This window comes from Protopterus annectens, chromosome 2.part2 (genome assembly GCF_019279795.1).
Source record: "Protopterus annectens isolate FY-2018-M chromosome 2.part2, PAN1.0, whole genome shotgun sequence".
In the NCBI taxonomy this organism is placed as follows: Eukaryota; Metazoa; Chordata; order Ceratodontiformes; family Protopteridae; genus Protopterus; species Protopterus annectens.
This window is the reverse complement of record NC_056730.1, coordinates 483,724,943-483,752,485: the sequence shown is the minus strand read 5'-3', so window position 1 is coordinate 483,752,485 and position 27,543 is coordinate 483,724,943. Positions and strand designations below refer to the sequence as shown.

General features: G+C 39.1%; 1 protein-coding gene across 1 annotated transcript in view; it reads right to left on the bottom strand.

The window, feature by feature from the left end:
* Positions 1 to 27,543, bottom strand: part of IQGAP2 (IQ motif containing GTPase activating protein 2) — a gene marked incomplete in the record, with an annotated part of 4,327,392 nt that overhangs the window by 367,617 nt on the left and 3,932,232 nt on the right. The window contains 1 exon segment of the mRNA XM_044063965.1: positions 4,264 to 4,405. Coding sequence (XP_043919900.1) covers positions 4,264 to 4,405 — 142 coding nt within the window.

Here is a 27,543-nt window from a genome sequence, read left to right as displayed (position 1 = left end):
ACTATTCTAAAGAAGCCTATGCATTCCACTCTAGCGAGAGCACAAAGAATGATGCTCAAATTTCAAAAGTACAATTACAAAATGGTCTACATGAAAGGCAAGTCACTTTATCTGGCTGATATCTTAACCAGATCGCCCAGAAATACGACAGAACAGCTTGACACAGAGACTTCTGACTTTGATGTGATGTCAGTGCATAATGTTTCTACCACTAGACTTGATGAGTTAAGAGATAGCACTCAGACTGATCCAATTTTACAAAAGCCCACTCACTACATTAATGTTGGATGGCCGTCAAAGCAATCTAGTCTACCACCTGAGGTGAAAACCTATTTTCTTTACAGAGATGAATTGTTGATGGAAGATGGCATTATTTTAAAAGGTCCTAAAATTGTTGTTCTTGCTTCCTTACAAGAATATATCCAGATTTTGCATCGTGGTCACCCAAGGATCCACATCCACCAAGAGAAGAGAATTAGTATTTTGGCCTTAATTACCAAAAGACATTGATAAAGTACTTACTTCTTGTTCAGTATGCAATAGTACTAGACCCGTATTTGCATAGAGAACCACTTCGGCTAAGTCCAGTTTCTGAACTACCTTGGTCAACTGATAACCTTGAGTGGAACAATCAGCACTACTTGGTTTTGGTAGACTCGTATTCAAATTGACTTGAGATTGATCTACTACCTAACATCTACTGCTGTTGTTACTAAGTTGAAACGTCATTTCTCAGTTCATGGTAGTCCACACAAACGTCTTTCTGACAATGGTACTCAATTTACTTGCTAGTTGTTTCAGAAATTTGCAAAAGAATGTGACTTTGTACATGTCACTAGTAGTCCTGAATATCCTTAGTCAGATAGTCTAGCTGAACATGCAGTGCAGAGTGCAAAGCAGTTACCTGAAAGGTCAAAGTGTGACAATACCAATGTGTTCTTGAATTTGCTTAATCTCAGAAACATACCCCATGACGATATGCTTGGTTCACCGCTCAGACTACTTTCCAGGAAAACTAGAACTACGCTACCCATTACTTCCAGTTTATTGATGCCTAAAGCTAAGAACAATAAAACCATCAAGACTCAATTGTTTAAGAAGCGTAATATCCAGAAATGTAGTTAATGATAGTTCAAGCAGATTACTTCATCTGTTGAAGGAAGGAGAGGCAATATGAATCCAGACAACAAAAGGTTTTATTCTAATTGGTCAGATTACAAGCATCTCTGCAGAGCCAAGATCCTACCTGGTAGACTCCGAGGGTATGGAGTACAGGAGGAACTGGAGACATCATCTTCCTGTATCAGAATCTCCATCACCACGTTATTTCTGTGATGCAGACTTCAATTCTAAGAGTGAATCAGGCACTACTTCCATACCAGAATGTGTTCAAAATTCTGATTCCATTCCAGAAAATGTTCCAAATATTCCACATGTCAAACATTTTGCAGAGACAGTTCCAGTTTTATGTCGCACAACATGGGCGAGTATCTAAGCCCTGTGTGAAATACGCAGCAACGTGGACTTGACTGTGTGTGTGTGTGTGTATATATATATATATATATATATATATATATATATATATATATATATATATATATATATACGTATGTACTTAGTATTGTTTAATGTATAACAAAGAATTACCTATGACTTCTGCATGCCAAATAGACTCAAAGCATTGTATGATATATTTCTCAAAGAGGGAGGCTGTAGATCAGAGTGCAAGTGATATGTGCTGTAACTTTAAGAAGCATGTCAAGGCTGTATGTGCATGCATGAATTCCAGACACGTGCAATCCCTAGTGCCATTTTGTAAGAGCAGCTAGTGTGTGAGAATGCATGAACCCAGTTGTTAGTTTGTATATAAGTTACTTAAGTTAAAGTCAGTAATCTTCTATAGTGATCTGTTTGGATAAAATAAAGCTGCTTGAACAGAACCCACAAAGACTCTTCTATTGTGTCCAAAGTAGGAGAGCGAACTTTGGTACAGTTGTACTTTGTGAAATGCTAGGTTCAAATTCCTGAAAAGGAACTTAAATTCAGTAAAGGCAAGCAACAAAATTAGGAGACACTGGAAAGATAGATTCATATCCCAATGTATCTCCTAGCTCTGGAATGGCCTTCCCTCTACATGTCAAGCAGAGCAGCACCCATGCCACATTCAAGATAAACATACACAACTGGATGGGCAGCCTCAAATTCTCCCCTGGTATATCTTCAGTTGCCTTCTTTCAGGCGGGAGGGAACTTTATTGTGTATGTCTTATTGGTTAGGTTTTTAATGGTCTGTTGGCTAATTATCTATTAGTTGCCTATGAACTTATACAAGGTCTGGCGTGATACCAAATATAACAAAAGTGGGTATAGCCTACATATCTAACCACCACTTTTACAGTTTCCATTTCAGATAAGACAATTTGACAGCCAATCTTTACAGCCACTAAAAACATGAAATATTTTACAAATTTGAGAGCAGTATGGCTCAGCTTAGATCCCAATAATTTTTTTTTGATTAAAAAAGGATACTAAAATTTCTTACAGGCTTGGACAGGTAATAGAAATTTTACTCCAAGACTACCCATCTGTATCACTGACAGACAGAGGTAGCTTCTATGTGCGATATCCCATGCATGGGTCCCTCACGTTATCTTATGGTATGATCCCAGTTATTCTCACTAGACATAATATACAATTATCAACCACAGGCTGAGTAAAGCCAATCTAACACCAAGCAATATATGTTAATTTAAGCACCAAATGGGAAATTAGCTAGGTTTAAAATGGCCCACAAAGCCAACTATCCTTTATGAAACTATGAACCACTGCAAATTACAGACAAGGCTATGACAGCAGTTGATTTGCAAGAGACAATTTGTTAGAGTCTCAAATTGCTGAAAGACACTTTCAGCAATTTGTGATGCTGCATTCCTTCCCATTGCTGTACCACTGCGGAATTAGTAAATAGAACCCAACTTACATACATCTACTAAAACAATAATTATATGACATAATATAACAACAAAATAATACAACTTAACATAAGATAATATATACAATAATACAATAATTTCTTATATATGTGGGAGTCTACCCGTACGTGGCCGCATTGTAAAGTGTTTTCCAGTAATTTTGATTCACACAAACAGCACTCGCATAAATTATCAGTGACTCAACATAATTCCTAAGGCTAAACCCACCCAAAAAATTGCAGCAAAGTCCCATCTATTGAGACTCGGTACATATATTTGGTTTAAAAAGCTCAGCTGATCTTCTATAAATCAAGAATGTTACCACCACACTTCCATTTCTTTTACTTTCTTATATTACTGCAACCTGTGGACTAATGAGCTAACAAACATTCAGTTACCTATCCTACGACTTGCATACTACTTTAATGTTCAAATATGGTACCCAATAAACAGCCACAATCGTGTTCAGTTAGGTATAGCAGTTATGATCATTTCTAGAGTTAAATGAGGAACCCTTATCAGAGCACAATTGCTTTTTTTTTTTAAACAAGAAACATCTTTATTAAATTATCATGTATGATATAGGCAATCATACATTTATATAAATGAAAACAAACCATACTGACATAATTTTAGTTGCAAACATTATACATCTCAAACCATTCTGACATAATTTAGTTGCAAACATTATACATGATTTATAATCTATCCATTCATTGTCAGGCAAACATTACATAGCTCATTCAAATCCTGCCTTCTTTTAAACCTCATTCCTCCTCTGCATCGACTGTTCCCACAATTCCCATTTTTTAATGTAATTTGCTCCTACCCTTTTCTAAAAATACCAGTTCGAGTTGTTTATATCTGTTACTACATTCACTATTTCTAGTACAGCTGTTTAGACTTTGATTTCTATGTTCTAGTAATTGCTCTTTTGGCAGCCACCATAATCAGACTCAGCAAGGCATTACTATGTCTAGCTAAATCTGATAATCAGAGCATAATTGTTATTCAAACTGAAAACTTACAAAAATGTTCAAACACATGTAAAATATGTCATTTCTTTGTAAGTTCAGGTTGCATCCCAGTCCATAAACTTGTAAAATAAAAATGATTTATTTACTTGTTAATTGGTTACATTTACTCCCTATAAATGCCTCTGGTAAAGTGTAAAAGAAAATTATAGAGTCAAACCCAGGACTACAAAATGAAGTCTGTTAGCAGCCCGACTTCTAAACAATGTACATACACAAAACATGACCAAAAACATGAAGATCTAAACTTGGACTTACTTTATCATTAGGCTCTTCATATCTCTGTCTTCACCATCCTGCAATTCAAACTTGCTGGTCAGCGTTAGTGAGATTTCTGTCTTTCCAAGTTGATTCAATGTATTTTCCTTGTTGGGGTCACTAGGATCAACTGCACCTTCGCCTACAAAATAGATGTTAATTTTTACCCTTTGGTACCCCGCCTCAAGAAAGATGATAGCAGAGTATAAAGAAAAGGCAGATAATTATCTGGAAGTCATTCCCTAACACGTTTTGTATTTTCACTTGTACTTTTTAAGAAGGAAGTAAGAGAGACATGGACTCAATGTTAGGTTACAAATAACCCCACCCAGAGAGAGATGACCTGCGTAATTTGATTTCAGCAGTACAAAATTACAACGGCTCACCTTGTTCACAGTTTATGACAATTTAATAATTAAGTAGCATTAAAGCATTTTCTACTTATTTACATAAAGCAAATTAAATACATTACTAGAAATTCTTCTTATTTAAGCTTCACTAAATTACCAAGGAAAAACAATAACTAAATATACCCTCAAGTAACTACCTGTTCAATTTCACTTGTTTCTGCTTAAACTGAAAACTTTGGTGGCATCAAAATCTTGTTTTAAACAAGCTATGATGCCACAGCAGAAACAAACACAGAAACTGTAACAAATAAATCAATCAACAAACACTTTAATTCATTCTCATTTCAACTCATCCTGAGAATTACACATTTTCTATAGAAAATAAAATAAAAAATGTATACATTTTTTTTAAAGATGGTTTGTGAGAGGACCTTCTTTTGTGGGACTGTGATGAGAACATCCTTTTTTCTTTCAATTTCACTACATTTTTGTGAAGCTCCCATGTTTAGGAATGGACTTGCTTATCACAGCTGCTTGCAGTGATACCATGTTCTGCACTACGCGAGTTTATCTATTTCCTGAGACCACTACTTAGCTAGCATTTTCCTGCAAACAATAAAAAAAACAGACTGAATATACAGTACCTATACCATTCTAGAATATGTTAATATACACCTGTCCAAAGGTAAGTACTAGGCTAGTTGCTCTTATGGGCCATGTTATACCTAGCCAATTTCCCTTTTTGTGCGCGACTTAACCTATCCCATTTGGTTACAGACTGACCTTACTCATCTCACAGTTAATAACTGTATTACCCCCAATTAGAATAACTGGAATCATACCATATATAATTTGAGGGACCCATGCATGGGATAAAGAACCAAGGAGATCCCGCTGTCCATCAGTAGCACATGAGGCAGTCCTGGGTAAATTTTCTGTTTCCCATCCATAGATCCAAGTTGTACTTGAATATGGACAGGGATGAACCTTGTTTAATGTGGATGGGGAGTCTGTTCTAGAGCAGTGATATCCTCTGTGAGATATACCTGCACCTTCAAACTGTTCTGTTGATATTGCAGAAGAGGTTTAGATCCCTAAACTGAGCATTTCTGTTGCCAATGGACCAGCTGATGTGCAGTAAATCTATCATTACTGGGTCAGAGGATGCCTTGTTTGCCAGACAAAAGTCACTCGTTAGCAGTCTGTAGGATACAGAGTATACTGACAGGGCTTTGATTTGGTCCATGTAAGACATGTTGGTTAGGCCTTGCATCCTTTTAGTAAGGTATCTCTGTCGGTATTCCAGTTCAGGCTGTAAATGGACACGAAACAGTTTCAGTCCCTGATTTTGGTAACAGTTACTTATTTGCAAAAAACCTTCCTGCAGCTTACATGTCCACCTTAGAGGGAACTCTAACAACAGGCGCTAGATAAGGGAGATGTTCATACAATCAGGAACAGAGGGATATTGATTATAACCCAAAGAGACTCAAAATAGAGCTACAGGTACCCTAACGTAATGTTATAACTCAGAATGAGAAACTTCCTTGGTGGCTCAATAACTAGGAAGAATCCAAACTGTAACTCACCCACCCCCCCAAGGAGACAGAAGCCCAAAGATGACCAAATGGCAAAGGGTCAGAAAGTTCTGAGACCAAATGCATCGAAGGCCCAATACCTGCAGCCATGGTAAAACAGCAGTAGTGGATGAAGGTGTAAACTGTAGACCAAGTAGTTACTTCACAAATGCCTAAAAGGGAGACATTTCTTAAGAAAGGAGTGGAACAAAAAACAAAACCGTAGTGGAGCTGCTTTGACAGCGGCATTTCCAATAGATGACTCATGATTGATTACAAAAGATAACACACTTAAGCACTTTAATTGGATAGGATCTGCTTGACAATTCCCTTCTTAGAACAAATAAGGTGAGAGCTCTTTGGTATTAAAAAAACTCATTCAGACACTTTAGGTAGAACCTGAAATGTGCAGAACAGTACACAGTTTGAAAGGCTCTCTTTCTCCTGCCCAGCAAAGAAAACGGGGAGATTGTCAGATGGTTGTAAGGCAAATTTACATACCACTTTCAGGAGGAAACCTGGGTTAGACCTAGGGGACACCCAAAGTTTGTGGAAGACTTGATAAAGTGCCCTAAAAATAGAAGCATGGAGCTCCACAACCAAGTGAGTGGACAGGATGGTCATCCAGGGAAATAAATCTTCTAGGAGACAAACATCAGAGTGAGTTTTCAAACTGGAATGGTTAAGCAAGTGAATTATAAAATTTGAAGTCCAAAGACTGCAAAAGGTTCTTCAAAGGAGGACAGAAGTACAGAATCTCCTTAAAGAAATGCTTCACTGACTTGATCCTCCAAGATGTCAGTACATTGAGTAACAACTTAATTTCAGCTCTCCCAGTCTAAAAACAGAAACTCAGAAAACAGAGCCACTGAATTTGTGTTTTTTGGATAAATTTCAGTTACTGGCCAGTAAGTACACTGCCTGGATGCCAGCAAAGAAGACCTGAAATAAAATTAACAGCAAAAGTAGAAGAGAAAATACTGGCTGGGAAAAATCCTGCAGCTGTTCAGCAAAAGGCAGTTGGAACTCCAGCTCTGGTGCAAGACATTACTTCTAGCAGCCTAGAAATAAAAAGAAGTCAAATGTGCTCAGAGCTGATTAAAAATAAATGAAACACTGAAGGAGTAGATCAACTCAAATAACAAAAGGTTGGGACAAAATGGAAGAAGCTTTAAACATATATTCAGACGAGCTGAAAAAAAAATTCTGAAAATAACAAAAAGACTGTCTGAGTATGCAACTGTTCAAGATAAGATGTTTAAAAAATGGTTGAACTAAAGGACAGACCATGTAGGAAAAACTGAGATTTTCTGCTGTACCAGAGAAACTGGAAGGAATAGACTGCATTAATTTTATGAAAGTACAAATAAGCAACTGGACTGGTATTCTACAGCAGGAGTTGGTAACTGAAAGGGCACATAGTGTGTATGCTCCAAACCTGGCCATAAGAAAGCAGCCAAGACCTCTGGATAGTAAGGATGGTAAGGATGGAATCCTATCAGCAGAAAGAGTTTACTCCGAAAAACATAAGTCAGAAGGACAAAGTACTGAAAGCTGGAGACAGAGTGTTTATGGAAAATGATTACCAACTGGGCACCAAGCAGAAGAGTACATTTATTCCAGTAAACATGGAATGCAACAAGGCAGGTGTGAGATTCAAGCTGCTATAGCTAGCCATCTTCAGAATATTTTTTTTCCTGGAGGATCAAAGTAATTTTTAATGCAGAACATGCCAAAAAGGAAATATAAAAGTTTATCTGACAAAAATTGAGCTATCAAACAGAAGGAAACTCATCTGATAATAAAGCTCATAAGAGAGATTCTGTCAGGGACTTTTCTGATAATAAAGCTCATAGAGCGATTCTGGGAGTGATTGAGAGACAGAGAAAAGCACAGGAGTTGACTAAAAGAACCAGGAATATGTTGGAAATGAACCAGATACTGGAGATAGGAGATGGAGATCAACAGAAAAAAAACCAGCAATTTGGAAATTAATGAGTAAATGTGGGATTACAAGAAAATCCAAGAAGTGCTGGACATTTTTGACTTTTTAAAACCTGTAGGGGACTCCAAAGCATATGCCCTACTTCATGTCCTTAATGCTTAAAAGAACATTATGGCGATAGAAGAGGAGGAAAACAGGTAAATGTATGTAAAACAATGTTTGTTCTTAACAGTAACATGACATATACTGCACGTTATATAGTAAAGCATTTTCAGTTATTTTTGTGTGTTATAAAGATACTAAAGTAAACAGGTAGCCTTTTTCTTCTTTCTTCTTGTTCAGTTTTAAGAAATGTACACACTGCAATATAAAAAGAGAAGAAAGCTTGGACAAAAGCATATTTAAGATAACAGGCTGTAATCCTGAGCTGTGGAGGTGAATATTGGGTTGCAAAAGTATACACATCATGATACAAGTAAAACTGATATGCTTTTTCTAACTTACGCATAGGGGAATGACAGGCATAAGGCCCTTGGCTTGATCTAACAACAGGTTTTAAGTGGAAGCAAGTAAATAAGAGAATTATGAATGTAATGAAACATTTTCCATTAGCAAATAAACGTTAACAGTGCAACACTAGAAACTTGTAACTGAAGGCAACTGTACATGTGGTTCTCATGTTTCTATGGAGTTAAGCTGATAGGAGTCAATAAAAACAAAATACTTTTTTCAGTGGCTAAAAGATGATGTTTCCTGAAAGCATTCAAGTTGTTTCCTACACCCAGGAGAGGAATAAAAAGACAAAACAGACTGCACTTAGTGCAAGTAGAAACACAGGGTGCACCATGCATCTTAGCATGGATAACCTTAATTATAGGTCAATTAAAGTTTGTGACTGTAGCTCTCAAACTGGGACAATTGTTGTATTTGGAGGGTGAAAGCTTTATTATTTGAAGATGTACTGTATATAGTTTTGTATGTTTGCATTAAGTTGAAAGGTTATGGAGGTCTGTTTTTTTTCTTTTGAGGATTTTTTAAAACAAAAATTCTAAGATGTGACATCAGTTCAAATGGATACGACAAGAAAAAAAACTGCATAAAAGATCAACCTGCCAAACATTAGTATATGCATATAACACAAAAGCTGAAACTAGACATTAAAAAAAAGAAGTTATATACAACAGATGAGAATACTAATGTCTTACCATAATGGCAACACATTCCATGTTATCTTTGCGTATGAATGCACTCATGCACATACAAAAAAGAAACAGTAGGAAACTACATTAAGAAATGCAGAGTGCAAATAGCTATGCTACAGTAAAGCATCTGGAAAGAACTGAGCATGAGAATTTCATTAAGAAAGGATTTCAGCATGATTATTCAGCAGAATATCTGGGACAAACGAAAAAGGGAATATTTATATTAATTGCTAGAGGAGCTCCAAAAGTTATAGAAGAGGGAAAAATAATGGTTGCTATGTGGTAGCAAGTGGCTTTTGTCAAGAGAGGACAATTATACTAGCATGTTTTATATTCTATGAAAAACTGCCATTATGGAGTTTAAGAAAGTTTTGGGAGAAATAATCAGCTTTCAGCAGGGAATATTACTTACTGGTGAGCACTGGCATTTGATTTGCAATAGCATGTAGCTGGGGGACCTAGAAGGGAAAATATCACAAAAGAGGGCAGCTTTCTACAGAAATGTATTAACATTTTTCCTATTTAAGATGTAAATTCAGTAGTAGGAACTCAGAGAATTTACATACTATTCCCAGAAGTACAATAAATGAGCAAGACTAGACAGAAATTATATTTCAGAGGAACATATGCATTCCACTGAAAGCTTCGACACACATCCAGAAACTATTTTAGATCACGCACCAATAACAACCAAGATGAACTGTAGGGTAATGATGTTAAAATGAGACACTGACACTTTCTCACCTACTTGTTAAAAAGGAAGAAATCCAAGGTATGGGTAGTGGAAATTATTTAAAGTTATTAGGGAAGACAGACATTTTTTTCAGAGTTATATTTAGCCAGTGAGATAAAAAGAAAATATGGTTTAAAAACAAGGTAGGAATAAAAGAAAAAAAAGATGTGGTAAAGAAGCAACAAGTATTATTTCAAGTGGCTGAAAAGGTTAAAGTATTGCAGAATAAGGGGAATCTCACAGAGCAAGAGGAGGCACAACTGCAGAGTGCCAAAAAGAAAATAAGGGAGTACCTGGATAATATGCAGGAGTTTAGAAACATTGCTGTTAAGCAGCTATTTTTAATAATATCCCCAAAGCACAAAAACTTTTGGCACAACAACTTAGGCAACAAAGTAAAAAGGGTTGTTACTAAACTCAGGAAGCCTATATCAATAAGAAACAGTGATCCTGTACAGGTATCAGAAAGATTTCAGACATTTTATGAAAATATGTCTAAAGTAAAGAAATCTGGGAATCAAGAGTGAGCACAAATGGAAATATTTATGGAAGACTTAAGTATGCCAAGGTTAGTGGCAAATGAGGCTCAACAATTAACTAAGGCAGGAAGAGACTAGATAAAAACGGTGAGGTATAATCAATCTGTAGAAAAGACTTCAGGAATAGATGATATTTCCTGTGGAAGTTTGAAACTAGAAAGTAGGAAAATAAAGTTCTGGAAGGTTTTGTTTTACAGTATTTTAAAATAACAGGAAGCAACAACATCCTGAAAGAAAGCTGTGATGGCTGAACTACCTAAAGACGGTAAAAGTCCATCAGACCCAGATTCATATAGGTACATTTTAATTTTAAAACATAATTATAAAGTCTTTACATCTACAGTAGCAATGGTGTTGCCAAAATAAATAGATGTGGATCAATTTGGATTTGTGGATGGGAGGAAAATAGTTGACAACGTTAATAGAGCAACAACAATTCAGAGTGAAGCAGAATACAAGAAAACACTACTGTTGTTGGAGGGTCTTGATGCAGAGAACACATTTAACAGAGTAAGCTGGGATTTTATGAATATGGCAATGGAAACATTTGCATTCCCTGATACAATAATAAAGTTAATTAGGGATCAGAGGCAAGTGGGAGGGTTCCTCTCTGATAATTTGTGCCTAAACAGAGGAAACAGGCAGGGTGTCTCATTCCCCTAAGTTAGTTGTGTTACATTTAGAACCATTGGCAAAGAAAATAAGGGACTCAGAAATTCAAGGACATAATTACTATGGTAATCAAAAAAGTTGTCTTTATTTGCAGACAATGTTATTTTGTTCATGATAAACCAGAAAGGACAACTCAGTGTTATAGTTCAAGTCCTTTTTGGATACAAAAAATGAGGATAAAACAAAGGCTATAGCTGTAAATTATGTACCCACTCATGAACTGGTTTAACAATACTCATATCTATGTGGAAATGGTAAAATGAAGTATTTAGGAGCATTGATTAAATAGGCAGCTAAGGGTATGTGGGAAGAGACTAAACAAAAGATAATATAAAAACGGAGAAACTGGAAGCTCTTGTTTATGGATATGGATAGCAAGATACAAGCAGTAAAATATTTTTAGCCTCTCTAGTTTTATATACATATTTATATCAACCAGGGGAGAAGTTGTGGACAGTAATTAATAAACAGTTGAAGGATTTTATTAGGGAGGGGAAGAGGGTAAGTGGGATAAGTTGATCCTTCCAATAGAACAAGGTGGTTTTGGATTTCCTGATTTGAAGGGATATTTCAGAGCTACATATACATAAAACAAGTAGACAGCTATAATTCACAGCAGAAAGAGATGATGATGAAGCAAGGGGGACCATTCAAGAAATAAGGACAGAGTGGGATTTTGGATACAGATCCTTAAGGAGAACAAAAAGTATGCCAAGAACTAAGCTAGCATGAGAATGGAGAAAGGAGATTTTGTCAATAGGGATGACTGCAATTAGGGGTACAGAGAATAGGCAAGACTGGCTGGAAATTACTGAAGAAAACTGGCAAAGGAATCAATGTATTTGGGACAAACAATTACAGAGGGAAAGGTTATAGAATGGTAAGAGGCCAAAAGGACATTTGGACTGCAGGCTAGAGACTATCAGGGTCAAATAGTACAGGAAAGAGAAACGGATATAGAATCCTAAGTGAAAGACCTGCTCTGGTAGAGTTTTTAGTTGAATCTAGAACAGAAGCTGCTGTTAAAAAGGGCTAATTAGTAGGGCATATAAAATATTGCAAATAACTATAAGAATCAATCAAAGAATGCTAGAAAAAATTGGAAAGAGAGTGGATAAGCGATTCACAAGGAAGCAATGGGAGGACATATGCATGGCTACCAAATATGCTACCAAGTCTAGAAGACTTCAGATTTTTGCTTGAAAGTATTTGCATAAGTATTTTTATATCGCAAGCAGACCCCAAAAATTTTCTCCTCTGGTAGATGGCAAATGTTGGAGGTGTGATGGCGAATTCAGAGGTAACTGAGAACATATGTTTTATCAGTTCAGTTTATCAATTGGCAGACTTCAAAAAGTTCCCTACAGAGTACTCTGTCAGAAATATTGTGTGAGCAAATGAATGCAACTAAGGAAATTGTTTTTTTTTTGAGCTGGGGATACAGGATCTGAACTCTCCAGAAAAAGAAAGGCATTGTTAAGTTTAATTCTGTTGGCTGCCAAAAAAGCAATTACTACAAAATGGAAATCAAAGTCTAAACAAACGAAATTTGAAGTACTAAATATTGTAACAAAGATAAAAGAACTGAAAGTGGAATCTTTAGAAAAGTGTAAAAGCAAATTAGATAAAAAAAAAATCAAAATTGTGGGAACATAACATGAAGAATAATACTTTGTAGGAGGAGTGAGGTATAAGGGAAGGCAGGAATCAATTTATGTAATGTTGGAGTGATGATAATTATACAAAAGAATATATGTGATGCATAATGTTTGTAACTGGGAACATGTTAATATGTTTTGTTTCTTTTACATAAATCTATGTTTGTCTTTGTCCTAAGTGAAAATTCAATAAAGGAGATAGTTATATATAGTGTAAGTGCTGATGGCTGCCAACATCATCAAGCTTGGTCACACTGGTACAGAATGTCTGACCACTTCAGACAGGAGAAGGAAGGGGGAAACTAATAAGTGACTCTTATTCTCTTTTTCTTAGGCCCTTTCTTTCTCCTTTCCTTTGTATTTTTCTTTGGCAGAGGATTTGACAATTTTCTAGAACTATTAGGTGACCGAGAAAGAGAATAGTCTGCCAAGTCTCCTGTGGTGGCAGAGAGAAGGCTTTTAAATATCAGTTTATTCCTCTGATTCATTAAAGATCTTGGACCAAAGGTTTTAAAATGTCAGAGTAGGCAATGAGGTTCTCCAGTCCCAAGCAGACGACACATGGGCCCTGCATATCCTGTGACAGGATTTTATGTTCACATTTAGAACATTTCTTAAAACTTGAAGCTTTCTCCGTGGTATCAATGAAAAAAATATCTGTTGGGGTGAAAAAATAGTATAATCTAAAGAAATTTAGTAAAAACCTGTGACAGGAAAGTAGGAAACACTGACATTTTAAGGAAATGCAGCATGCTTGAGAAGGACTCTGTGTAAATAACCTCTGACAATATAAGTAAAAATACTGTAAATTGGAGCACTAAGAGCTTACAACCTTGGATGAATGATCTCTCAAGGTGGCTTCTGAGTATGCAAAACTCACTGGACCCTCACCATTTGTCAGTGCAGTAGACAGGCACAAATCTAAGCCTCTGCTAATAAAAAAAGTAACCCCATACGAACTACAGAAAGGAACAGTCTTGAGCACTCAGTAGATGCTCAGCGGGGCACTGCTAGTAAACATCAAATACTGAAACAAAAACAGTTTCTTGAACTTTATACATGTCACAACTTAGGATATGATCAACAAAAAAGTCTTCTAAAATATGGGAAAAAATAATCATCTGGAAGTAATGCACAAAAGCTGTCATTAAGACAGGATGAAGGGGGTGGCTGCCCTGGATACAAGCTGTTAGGGGTGCCATGAAAGGAGATACTGCCAGCCCAGCTATCTGGAATTTTGTAAATAATGTCATTTGTTAATATCAACACGATTCATATACTTGTGCTACAAATGTATTAGAGCTATATGTTTAATATATATATATATATATATATATATATATATATATATATATATATATATATATATCAAACTTCTGTTACAGAAGTCTCTGTTGCACAGAGTTTGTAAAGTACTGAGCTTAAAAATGTAATCACAGTGTACTCTACTGAATTAGAACATAAATATACCTGCAGTATCGTAACGGTTAAGATGTATATATTTTTAACCATGGAAACTGGAACCCAGAGGTTAACTTCAGAAAAATAGCTAAAATTAAATTACTTTATGGCCAAGTAATAAAATTATGTTATATTTCAGTTTCAGTGCAGTAACAAACACAATGTCTAGAACTAGAGGTTCACTATACTCCCTTGGAAGTGTTTTTACTGTATTATGACTTCCAGTATCTGCCTTAGATCTAAGAAAAGCCTTGTCTATGTATTTTCACAAATAGATGCTAAATGCTACCAACTGCATCAATGGGGGTTTTACCCGGGATATTCAGATGACAAGAAAGGATGTCATTCTGCAAGCTAACCCAGCAGTAATATTTGAGATATTAATTTAACAACTCTCAGAGAGAGACTGAGTATTCTGTATTTGCATTGACCTGACAACATCAGCTGAAGACCCACTCACCACATTTGCCTTGCTTGCTCTGTAAGTTAACTTGGAAATAGTAATTCTCTAAATATAGTCAGGAGTATAGCAGAGCTTAATTTAGATGGTTTTCTAATTTTATTTGAGATTGTTTTAAATATTTAATGTGATTTTGAACTCTGATGTTTCTGTGATTATATACACTGAATATTTTCTTGTTCTTTTATTAATTATTATTAAATATATTTAAAGTTTTCATTGTGGCTGATATTTGTGAGACATATTTAACTTCTGAGAGTATTTTCTTATTTATTTGGTGACACTGTGGGCTACTCCTAATAGCCTTGCTCTTGGTAAACTATCAACTGTATTGACGGTAACATTACACAGTAAGACTGGACACAATGTAAGGGCCTTAAAGTAGCCGATAAGGAGTTGACTGGTGCCAGTGAAAACTACCTTATAGTCTGGGCAGAAGGGGGCATAGCAAGTAAACCTGTGCCAGCCTTTCCCAGGTGTGTGTGTAAAACAAACCTCAGTGTGTGTCTGTATGTGTGTGTGCGTGTGTGTCAGCTACCTGGGCAGGGACACAAAGCACTGGTTGGACAGAGAGGGTGCTGGAGGTCTTGGCTTGGCCATTCAGCTGAGATTTCAACTCTATAGCTGTGTCAGTGGTGAGTCTTAAAAAGAGGGAGAAACCAGCCCTGGGCTGAACTCTGGTCTGTGTGTGCTCTTATGGGAAATTGCACTTGAAGCAGAGAGCTGCATCTGGAATGCTGTGTGTGAAACTTGTCATCCTCGCAATGTACATCCCTCACTCCTGGCAGTGGTGAGGATTGAAGCTCCTTGATTACTATTGCCAGTGATCACATTTTACTGTTTGGCAGTGTTGGGATATCCACATATTGGGATTCAGTAGTGTGGATGTTGAATTCCTGTAGCCTGTAAACAATGGTCACTAAATAAGTTGTTTGTACTCTCAGTCAGCCACACAGTGAACATTCAGAGTTTCATACCACAATAGTTTTATTTTTTTGTTAGTAAATGGACAGTTCAACCTTTCTACAGAAGACTTAAAAATCCATCTGGAGTTAGAGACTTGAACTGAAGGGGGAAATAGAATCAGCAGAGAGACAGATGCCTGGAGGCTGAAGAAAATGAGAAAATGAGATATCTGAAGGTCAAAGTAAATGAGAAACTAAAGACATCTGGAAGCCAAGGAGAATGAGAGGCAAAGGCAACATGAAAACGAGATGCTAATTCTTCGCTAGGGTCATGGGGATAATGCGAAAGGGAATAACCGAACCCGAGAAGCAACAACGGTCAGTACATTTCTTCCACAGTTTACAGAGGATGACACTTTTGACAGTTTTATTCATATGTTTGAAAGGGTATGTAAACAGCATAATGTTGAACAAGGGCTCTGGGTACAGTTCCTGACCCCCTTACTCCACGGTAAAGCTGTAACTGGTATTCCTAAATTGTCTGATACTGATTGCTTAAATTGCAATGCAGTCAAAAATTGTTTGTTACAGTGTTTTAAGTTAACACCTGAAGCTTACAGAAAAAAGTTTGGTGACCACAGACACAAGGCAGATTAAAGTGTGTTTGAATATATTGCTGAGTTAAGCACTTATTTGTACAGATGGGTGAATGGGTATCAGGTCACCACTTCTGAAGAGCTGGCAGACCATTTAGTGAGTGAACAAGCCCTTAGCACTTTGGCTGAGGACATGAGAATCTGGTTTGCAGACAGATAATGTAACACAGCAGATGAGTTGGGGAAAAATGGAGACCTACACCTAGCAAGCAGGGCATCACTGCACAGGAAAGAGATGCCTAGTGCTGCTCATGGGTCTCATGGGTCTAACGGAACCCATGGTGGGCATCTTAAACCACTAGTGCTGCTCATGGGTCTAAGGGAACCCATGATCGGCAGCCTAAACCACCCCAACAGAGCCCGCCAGTAGCAGGGGCAGCTACTAGTCCAGATACACATCCAGGACCATGGCTTAAATGTTTTAAATCCACCCAGTGGGATTATGTAACATATAGATGTCCATGGAGGCACGGTGGGGAACAAAAGATGGGACAGTCAAGTAAGTGGGAATAACAGCATGCCAGCATTAAGTTGTCTGGAGACAACAAGGGTACCAGACTACCACAACAGGTTATATCTTATCTTAGTAGATGGGAAACAGGCCACTGTTAAGAGAGAGACAGCATCTAACCAAACCATTGAGAAGCGTGCAATGATTAAAGAGGAGCACTACTTGCTTGGACAGTTTACTCTAGTCAGTGGTTTAGTAGGAACCCCATTCCAAACATCTTTGACTAGGGTTCACCTTGACTGGGAGGGTGGAAAAGGAAGCAAGCAAGTAGGTGTGTTTGATGATATCTCTGCAGATGTCCAGATAGGGAATTATTTTGATCATCCAAGTACCTCATGTGCATGCAGTTACATGCAGTCAGGCTTGGAGACAAGCAAGTGGTCCTAGCAGCCTTGGGAAGTGGGGACCCAAACAGACAGCAGACCTGAAGCCAGGACAGGTGAGGGTTATTTCAGGGAGGAAGCTACCTTGTAGCAGTGAGACTGAAGGTGAGCCTCAGCTGCTTGTGGGTACCGATGCTCCCTTGGACAGAGTAACTGCAAGGGAAGAGGTGAGTAGTGGTACCCAGGCTGACAGTCAGGCACCGCCGAATACTAGACTTCCTGTGGAAGGGGAGCTGGGAAGTATTACCGAGAGAAAGAGATGAGCAGGCTCAGTGTTCAGACCCTACATTACAAGGCCTTAGGGAGGTAGCTAGTGAGGCATCTGATTCTCGAGGGAAGGGGGAATCTCTACACTGGGACAAAGAGTTACTGTATAGAGAGTAGACTTCTGAGGGAGCGCTAGAAGGTGAAGGAATACAGCAGTTGGTAGGACCCAGAGCCTACCTTCTGGCACTCCTATCATAGCTCATGATATGCCCTTTGCAGGTCATATGGGCATAAAGCATACAAAGAGATGTGTTATGCAGAACTTTTACTGGATTCTGATTTTCAGGGATGTAACAGGGTACTGCAGGGCCTGTGAGCAGTGCCAAAAAGTAGGCAAGGCAGGAGACAAGGTCAAGGCTCCTTTGATGCCTTTGCCTGTGACTGAGGAGCCATTTCAGAAGGTAGCTATGGAAACTGAGGGGCCTCCAAATACCCCAGGTTCCACAGGGAAAAACTATATCCTAGTGGTAGTGGATTATGCTACCAGATACCCCCTGAGTTGGTGGCTCTGTCCTCCATTGATGCAGAAAAGATGGTAAATGCTTTGTCAGAGATTTGCAGCAGGGTAGGTTTCCCAAAAGAAATACTGACTGATAGAGGTGCCAATTTCATGTCAGAACTACTGGCTTGTCTGTGGAAGCACTGTGGGGTGAAGCAATTAAAGAACACCCTCAACCATGCCCAGACTAATAGTCTGGTAGAGTGGATAAACTCTACACTAAAGACCATGCTACAGGCATTTGCAGACCAGTTTAAGGAGGAATGACACAAATATTTGCCCCATCTTTTGTTCGCTTACAGAGAGGTGCCCCAGGAATCCACATTTTTTTCGCCCTTTGAATTACTGTATGGGCACAGGGTGAGGGGACCTCTAGATCTGATTTGTGATGAGTGGGTGGGTGAGTGAGAATCCCAGAAGGAGTCTGTTGTGGCATATGTTCTAAACCTCAGGACAAGGCTCAGGGAACTTATGAGCTTGGCCTAAGAGAACCTGGTAGAAGCCCAACAGCAGAAAAAGGTCAGGTATGACAAGAATGCTTGAGCTAGAGAGTATGCTGTAGGGCAACAGGTTATGGTTCTCATTCCTGTCAGACACAATAAGCTGCAGGCAACTTGGAAGGGACCCTTTAAAGTGGTACGGAAGGTTGGTGATGTTAACTACATGGTAGAACTGCTAGGCAGGAGGCAGTGGTATAAACTGTACCACGGTAACATGATGAAACCTTACCAGCTTAGAGAGGCCCTTTTGTTGAGTATTTGCAGTGGATGGCAGGAAGAGTGTGAGGGGGATCTGGTGACTGATGATCTCAGTGAGGTTCAGACTGACACCGCAGTGGAAGGGGTAGTAATCCCAGTAGCTAACCCTTACTCAGGTTCGAGAAATCCGAGCAGTGTTACAGGAGTTTGGGGACATGTTCACTGGGAAATCAGGGTGCACGCACCTGGTGCAGCACCATGTGGATACAGGACCACAAAGACCTATTAAGCAGGCCCCTTACAGAGTGCCTGAGAGGGTCAAACAGACTCTGAGGGAGGAGATACAAGAAATGTTGGAAATAGGGGTAATCCAGGAGACTAGCAGTCCCTGGGCCTCCCCAGTGGTGCTGGTACCAAAGAAGGATGACAGTACCAGGTTCTGTGTGGACTACAGGAAATTAAATGGTTACGCAGAGTCAGATGCTTATCCCATGCCTAGGACAGGAGAAGCCCTAGAGCAGCTGGGTGGGGCTAGGTATCTTCCCACTACTGATCTTACCAGGGGTCACTGGCAAGCGCCCTTGTCTCCCAGTGCTAGAGCGAGGTCAGCCTTTGTGACTCCTTTCAGCTTCTATGAGTTCACAAAGATGCCCTTTGAGATGAAAAATGTCCCAGTGACTTTCCAGGGGCTGGTAGATCATATCCTAGAAGGAGATTTTGGCCTTGTTTACCTGGATGATATTGCCATCTACAGCCATTCCTGGCAAGAGCACCTTCAGCATGTCCGGGAGGTGGTGGGCAGATTACAGAGGGCAGGTTGACCATTAAGTCCAGTAAATTTCAAATGGGTATAGAAGAGGTCTCCTACCTGGGACATTATGTGGGGAATGGTAAGTTCAGGCCAGAACCTGCCAAAGTGGAATCCATTCAGTCATGGCCTTTCTCTGATACCAAAAAGCAGGTGAGGACATTCTTAGGGACAGCAGGATACATCTACCTTATAGTCTGGGAAGAAAGGGACATAGCTAGTAAACCTGTGCCAGGCTTTCCCAGGTGTGTGTGTGTGTGTGTGTGTGTGTGTGTGTGTGTGTGTGTGTGTGTGTGTGTGAGCGCTACTTGGGCAGGGACACAAAGCACTGGTTGGACAAAGAGGGTACTGGAGGTCTTGGCTTGGCCACTCAGCTGAGATCTCAACTCTATAGCTGTGCCAGTCAGGAGTCTTAATGGGGATCTGGACAAAGACGGAGAAACCATCCTAGGACTGACTGTAGTTATCTGGAAATAGTGTGTGTGTGTAACTTGTCATCCTCCCAATGTACATCCCCCACTGGTGAGGACTGAGGCTTCTAGATTACTGTTGCCAGTGGTGGCACATCACAAAGGGCACCATCAAATGTTGTCAATGGGGCAGAGATTGTCTAAAAGTATTTATTCATGGAGCCATGAGGATATTGAGGCATAATAAAAGAATGTTGATACTGTATTCGCAGTGAAGCTCAGAGTGAGCTAGTAAATGTTGTAAGGTGCTCATCACAGCTGCAGCTACAGCAGTTGCTCACAATTTTTTTTTTTTTTGGTCACAACTTTGGGTTAGGAGGGGTACCAGATAACCTAGCTATCTGTTGTGTACTCACAGTACAGAGATATTAAACTACATAAAAATTCCTGGACAGGATGACTAAAAAACAAACATGCAGAGTAGCAGAAAATAAGATGGGAGCGTGTAGTTCAGATTAAGATCAAGACAAATGAAAATGATGTTTGCATCGAGACAGATGGAGAAGAAGAAGGTGAACCAGTTTGGGCATGAGGAAAGCATCCAAGTGAGCTTTCCTACAGATAGAGAAAGCACATGACAAGGTCAGAAGAAAGGTGAATTAGGCATTTGAACTCTTTGAAGCACTAGCAAAATTACTACAGGCTATGTACAAAGACCCAATTATTACAAAAAAAAAAGCATGTACAGTGTTTGTACTCCAGAGGGTTTTTTCTGTGGGAGTGCCTGAGCATCAGGGTTCAACTCTGAACCCACTCTTGCTCATGTTGGTGATAGAACTATAGCAGCAAACAGGTTGGAAGGGAAAAAATCTACAAAGTTGAGGTATGCAGATAATGTGGCATTGCAAGCAGACTCTGAACAGGAACTTCAGCAAAATGCAAGGGGACTGGATTGGAATGCAAAACTGAAGGCACATAGGATGAAACTGAGTGCATAGAACACTATGGTCATGGTAGGGAATAAGTTGACGATGAAAACTGAGATAAAGGGAAAAACAGGAAATAGGTTCACAGCTCCAAATGTCTGTGAGGTATGGCTGATGGGGAAACCTGAACGAGGATGTCATAGCCAGAAAAGATTACAGTGGTTTGGTCACATGTGCAGAAAAAGCAGATAATGATTTGGCAAAACAGATATGGGAAACAGAAGAAAAAGGCGATAGGAAATGAGGATACCCAGCCAAGAGGTAGATGGACTGCATTAAGAGAAGATCTGCAATAGTTGGAAATGAATGTCAAAAATGGTAATATAGTGGCAATGAATTGAAAGAGGTGGTGACAATTGGTGTGACACTGTGATTAGCAATGAATATGATGGAAAAGATAAAATATATGAGCAACTCCCCATAGGGGGAGAAAAGTACAGTTGTGCAAGCAAACTTACCATAACAGTAGATGCTTGAATGATCAGTGCTACACAGTAGCTTTAGCTATATGCACTATATTCTGCCAAGAATACAATAGCCAGCTAGTTTCCCAAGCTTCAGGGCACCTTCTAAGCATCCAGTCTAGCTGAGCTGATTAAAAAGACAGGTTTGGGTATGAAGCCCTTCAGAGCTTTTATGCCAAATGAGAGAGGGTGGCTGAGCCCTGAAAGGACAATGTCAGGGGCAGCAAATATTAAGGATTCACACCCTGGCATAAATGGATACACTAGACGATCTCAACGTACTGAAATGTCAAATTTCAGTACGTTGAGACCGAATAGTGGAAAGTGCAGTTACTCGAAACTGCACTATGCTGAATGCGGGAAGAGTCGAATCCACAAATGTCACATCCGCCGCTATCGTTTTGTCGCATTCATGACGTGTGGTGCTGCTTGTGGATTTATCTGGGGTTTCAGGCAAGTGTTGTGTGTTTGAGGATATTGGATAGGGATTTTAGTGTGTGTGAGTGTGTGCAGTGGTGTTTTTTGTGTGTAGTGTGACCTCGGAGTTAGAATATGTAAGTGGGGGGCAAAGCCCCCCACATGGGAGTTGCAGGTGGGCTTGCCCCCCCCCCCCGCTTATAGGTAGGTTAGGTGTCTTTGTGTGTGTTATGTTTGTTTAGCTAGGTTGGTGTGTGTGTGTGTGTGTGAGATTATGTGCTGGTTTGTGCATCTGTGTGAATGGGCGCGGTTGTGGTATTCATGATTATGGGTTTTCGTGTATGTGGGTTTTCAACTATTCGGTCGCGAAATACTGAAATTCGACATTTCAGTATTTCGAGATTGTATAGTGAATCCAGCAAACACAGCAAAAAAAAACTTGAGGGATGGAGAGGGACCATCTACTGTAGCAATGATTACTCAAACATGTACTGCTATGTTAAGTTTACTTTGTTCATCATACTGATCACTGCTGCAATAGCCTTAGCTATATGGGTACACTACCCTAACTACATCTGGGAGGTGAAAGGACAAGAGTCCAGAAGCCCATGGAGAATAGCCCTAGCAAAGCCTGAACTGGATATACAGAAGGAATCAAGCTGATGTGGCTTTGTAAAAGTATGTTCAGAGCACCAAGTTGCTGCTTCTAGAATACATCTATAATCCTACCCTTTCCAAAAAGCTACAGTTGAAACTAAGGCCCACATAAACTGGGCCTTTACATTGCCTGGAACAATTTTGTTGTGGAGAGTATAACAGAAGATAATATTCTTAGACAATCATTTGGAAATAGTCTGCTTTGACACAGGCTGTCCCTTCTTCTTCCCTTCACAAAAAAATGAACAACTGAACAATTGATCTGAAGATCTGAAACGTTTAGTTCTGTCAAGACAGTACCTGAGCTGTCTGTAAACATTTAATCTACAGAGTATCCTTTCTCCCTCATTGTTAGGTTCAGGAAAGAAAACTGGAAGATGGATAGTTTGTCTTAAAGTAAACTTGGATACCACTTTAGTCAAAAAAGAAGGAAAAGTTCTCAAAGAAACCCTGTCCCTGTGGAAAAAGAGATAGGGTTGCCTCACCATTAAAGCTTGCAACTCAGATACCCTTCTTGCAGAGGTTAGAGCAATCAGTAAAACTGTTTTCCATGTTAAGAGCCTCAAGTCAACCAGATTAGCTGGTTCAAATGGAGTGAGTATTAGTTTCTCTAGTGCAAAATTAAGATCCCAAGGAGGGGACACTGGTTTTCTTGGAGGCCAAGTATGCAAAACCCCTTTTAAAAACATTTTTGACATAAGAATGTGTTGGAAAAAAACAGGATCCATGGGCAGATGTGCTGAAATTTACTGGTAAATGAACCCTGACAGAGGAGTAAGAAAGGGCATAGTATAATAACTTACACAAGTACTTAACATCAGAGAATAACTAGCCCTGAATGGGTGCTGGTTATGTTGCTGACACCAACTAGAAAACCTTTTTCATTTGCTAATATATAATTTCCTAGCAGCAACCTTTCTTGCCTCAATTATCAACTGCTGCGTGTCCTCTGTAAACAGGTGCCTAAAGGGAATTAAGACTCTATCATACTGGAAGTCAACTGAAGGTGAATGGGGTTGGGGTGTTTCAAACACCTCTGATCTTGTGTGAGCAGATCTGGTATGCGAGGAAGCTTGTGGGAATTGTCCCTGATTATTTCCAAAAAAGGGAGAAACACTGTTATTTGGACCAGAAGGAAGTCACCACAATGACTTTGGGGGACGACTCCTGAATCTTCAGAAGTATTCCCGATATCAGTGGAAAACATATAGGAACATTCCTGTCTAAGAAAAAGAAAAGACATCCACCTTTCAGGCCTTCTTGCATGGAGTCCTGGAGCAGAATATCTTGCCAGTTGATTGTTCAGAGAGGAGGTAAACAGGTCTGCTTGAGGAACTCCACATAGATGGATGATCTGTCTGTAGAGTGAGACTGTACTGTGACACAATATGCAAGCTAACGTGACTAGCCTGCAAAGGTGGTATATCCTGTTCCTTACTTACTTGTTTATATAGCACATGACTGTGGTACTGTTGTAACAACTTGAAAATGTCCCAGAGACCAAAGATGATTCAGAGAATAGAGTGCCTTGATCAGGGAAAGCATTTCTTTTACATTTATGTGCTTGCATCTGGTATCCCACACACCTTGTACTTTTATCCCTCCTGAAACTGCTCTCCAAGCAAAGAACAAAGCATTTGTGGTGACTGATTGCTTTGGAACAGGGAGGGGAAGGAGAGACCTGCATTTAAGGATATTTGCTATCTCCAAGTGATTTTCCCTTTTGACAAATCCCAGTACTGGGATTTGAAAAAAAAAATGAAGGTTGTTTGTGCTGGGACATACCATTGAGTCTTTCTCAAATGGAGTCTTGCCAGCGTTATCACAAGAACCATAGATGCCATGAGATCCAAAATCCTAAGATATTCTCTAACAGTGGGCAAAGTCTGTGTGGAAAACCTTATAAATAGATCTAGATATTTTTCCTGTGGAAGAAAAGCTCTTTGAAATGAGGTGTCTGACACTCCAAAAAAAAATCCTGAGTGAGAGTCAAAAAAGTCTTTTGAATGTTCTCTTGAAATCCCAGGTTACATAAGAGATCTCTCACCCAAGCAGAGATTACTGACACTTTGTAAATATGGAAAAATGTGGATACCCTGTACCAATGATCTGTAACTGAAACTAGACACTTTGTGAATACACTTAGCACAGTGGCTAATCCACAGAGTAAGGCAGAAAACTGATAATGTAATCCAGATGCACAAAACCTTACACACTTGAAGTCTGGATGAATATGGATGTGATAAGCATCTTTTAAATGTAAGCCATCATCCATCCACAACCCCTTTTTCCCATTTTTTGCACCTGTGGAACCCATGAGAATACAGGAAACACAAAAGGCATCCCAGCCAAGAATCAAACGGGGGAAACTCTTGCTGTGAGATGACAATGCTATCTGGTGTGCCACTATGCCATCTCATATTTTAAATCTAGTGTTACCAGGAAACTTGAATGAGGAAGAACAGGTAACAGGTTGCGATGGGACAGCATTTTGAATTGGACACTTTCGCAAGCAAGTTTAGAAAAGAAAGATCCAGAACTGGTTGCCAAGAATTTTCTTTCTTTGGCACTAAAACATTCTTAAATAAAAACCTTTTTCCACTTGGGAAGGTGGAAATGGATCCATCACTCCCTGGGATAGCACTGGATGAAGGACAGATGGAAATAAAAGAGTCTGGTCTGGTGGATGAGGAATTTCCTCCCACTGCCATCTGTAACCTTGATGAATGATCTTGAGAACCCATTTCTTAGAAACTGTTTCCAAAGAGAAAAGTGAAGATTCAGACTTCTTGAAGTTTAAAAGGGGCTACCAGGTTTGGATTGGGGTGGAGGAACAAGGTCCTTTAACTAGTAATTCTGACTTGTTGGTCTGTCCTTGGTTTTGGGAGGTTCCAGAATTCTTTTTGGAACTCCCTTGTTATTTATTCTTAAACATCTGTTTATTTGTATTTTTTTTGAGATTGTTTATTTTGTCTTTTGTGAAAACTTGATGTGGGTTTCAGAATCCCTTAGAGAATTTGGAAAAGGAAAGCTGAAAAGAATCAAAAGAATCAACTCCCCCCTTTCCTCACTGTAGATCAGAGTGTATCTGCTGCATCTTTAAGAAGCATATCAAGGACTGAACGATCACATATAAATACCAGGCACATGCTATTCCCAGTGCCATTTGGAGAGTGCAGCCAAAGAGTGAGCATGTATGATTGCAGCAGTCAGTTTGTATATAAGTTACTTGTGTTAAAGTCAGTAAACTTCTATCGTAATGCGTTTGTATACAATAAAGCTGCTTGAACAGAACCCACAAAGTCTCTTCTATTGTGTCCAACGTAGGAGAGTGATAATCACATGTTTTGATTATCTCTGCAGCAGGGGGATCAAAAACTAAATCTCTATACAAAGGAGAATTTAAAATCTAATTTTTATTATCATCTTGGAGGTTCTGAGAAAGCAGCCAGGCAAAACTCCTTAAACACTATGCACACAATAAACGATGAGTATGACTTATACAATGAAAAAACTAAATTATTTAAAGCAGATTTTCTTCTCAAGAAGAAGCTGCAGACATTTCTCATAATTAATCAAAACAAACTTTAATACTGGAGGCTGACCATTCAAATTGTGAAAATCAATGTTGCAGAATCTTACATTTTTTTTTACCATATTTATCAATAATCTTCCCATCTTTATCAGAAACAGTAGGATTGGAATTAACTAAACGTTTAATAGTAGAATTAACAAACTATAGCTGCTGGGTCAGGTTTGGGAACTTTATACATCCTTATCTGCCTTTTTTAAGGGTAGTTGGCTAACTATCAGGAAAACTGCAAGCAGTAACACCAGACATCCTTCAAAGCTGACACAACTGGAGCAATAGGTGAAGGTTCTGGAAATTCCTTCTCTAACAGGTCATAGTATTTTTTGAGGGACTCAGAAACCTTAGTGTTCTCCTACTGGAAACACTGGCTCATTTTGAAAACAGTCTCAGAGAATCAGAACCCCCCACAGGAAGAATCAGCAAATGAGCTCTCCTCTGAGTCTGAACCAGAAAGTTGTGGTGAAAACTGTATTTGTCCCTTCATCTTCCTGTCCAGATTCAATCTCTTCAGGAAAACATGTACCCTTCTTTCTTTTTACCAGAAACTGCTGTATAAGAAAGATCAATAGCCTGTATTAAACCCTGAGCCAAGCCCAATAAATTGCTCTTGTCCAAAGAAATTTGAGGAAGAGTATATACGTTCAGTTTTCTGTTTCCTTTTAGACAGAAGTAATGGGGCCAACAGTGTTATTAATGACGCACCAGCTTTCCCAAGGATGGGCACAACATTCTGACAAAAGAGGGAAGCTTTCTCTTTTCTCTCTCTCAGGACTGACAACAATGGCTCTCTCTTGCCCAGGAAACAGACTTCAAAAGCCTCAGAGGACATGGCTTAAACCTGGTCCATAGTGACTATAGGTGCTACACCAGAGGGATCTGGGATAAAAGATAAGTGGTTTGAGGTACAACTAATAGCCACAACAGAGTCACCCACCTGTGGCTGAGGGAATTTGCTAGCCTGCTGTGGTGGAAAAGACTGTTTGCTTAACTTTTTCTTTTTATGGCAGGAAAGCTCTGAAGGGCTTGGCAGTCAAGTCAAACCTGTCTTTTTTTATTCAGTTCAGCTTGAGATGACTGATGGTTTGGGATTGTGGAAGTTGTTGCAACATAAAGAATGTCTCCATATTCTTATCTACTTTGCGGTGAATGGACTGCTTGAGCATAAAAATTCAGAATTAAGAGGCCACACACTTTGAAAAAAAAAAAAAGTTTCCTTACATAAAAAGAGCCCTGAAGTTCCAAAATTTTCCTAGCTGATGTGAGGGCTTTCAGAAAAAAGCATCTTCCAGGTGACAAGCTTCAGATCTGCTGAACCAACTGGCTCAAAATGCAGATGACACAGTCATTTTTTTATACTTTCTATTAAAGCTGCTGATTTTAATTTTTTTGCCAAAGCACTTGCTACATCTTCATCCAATAGATTTTGTGGC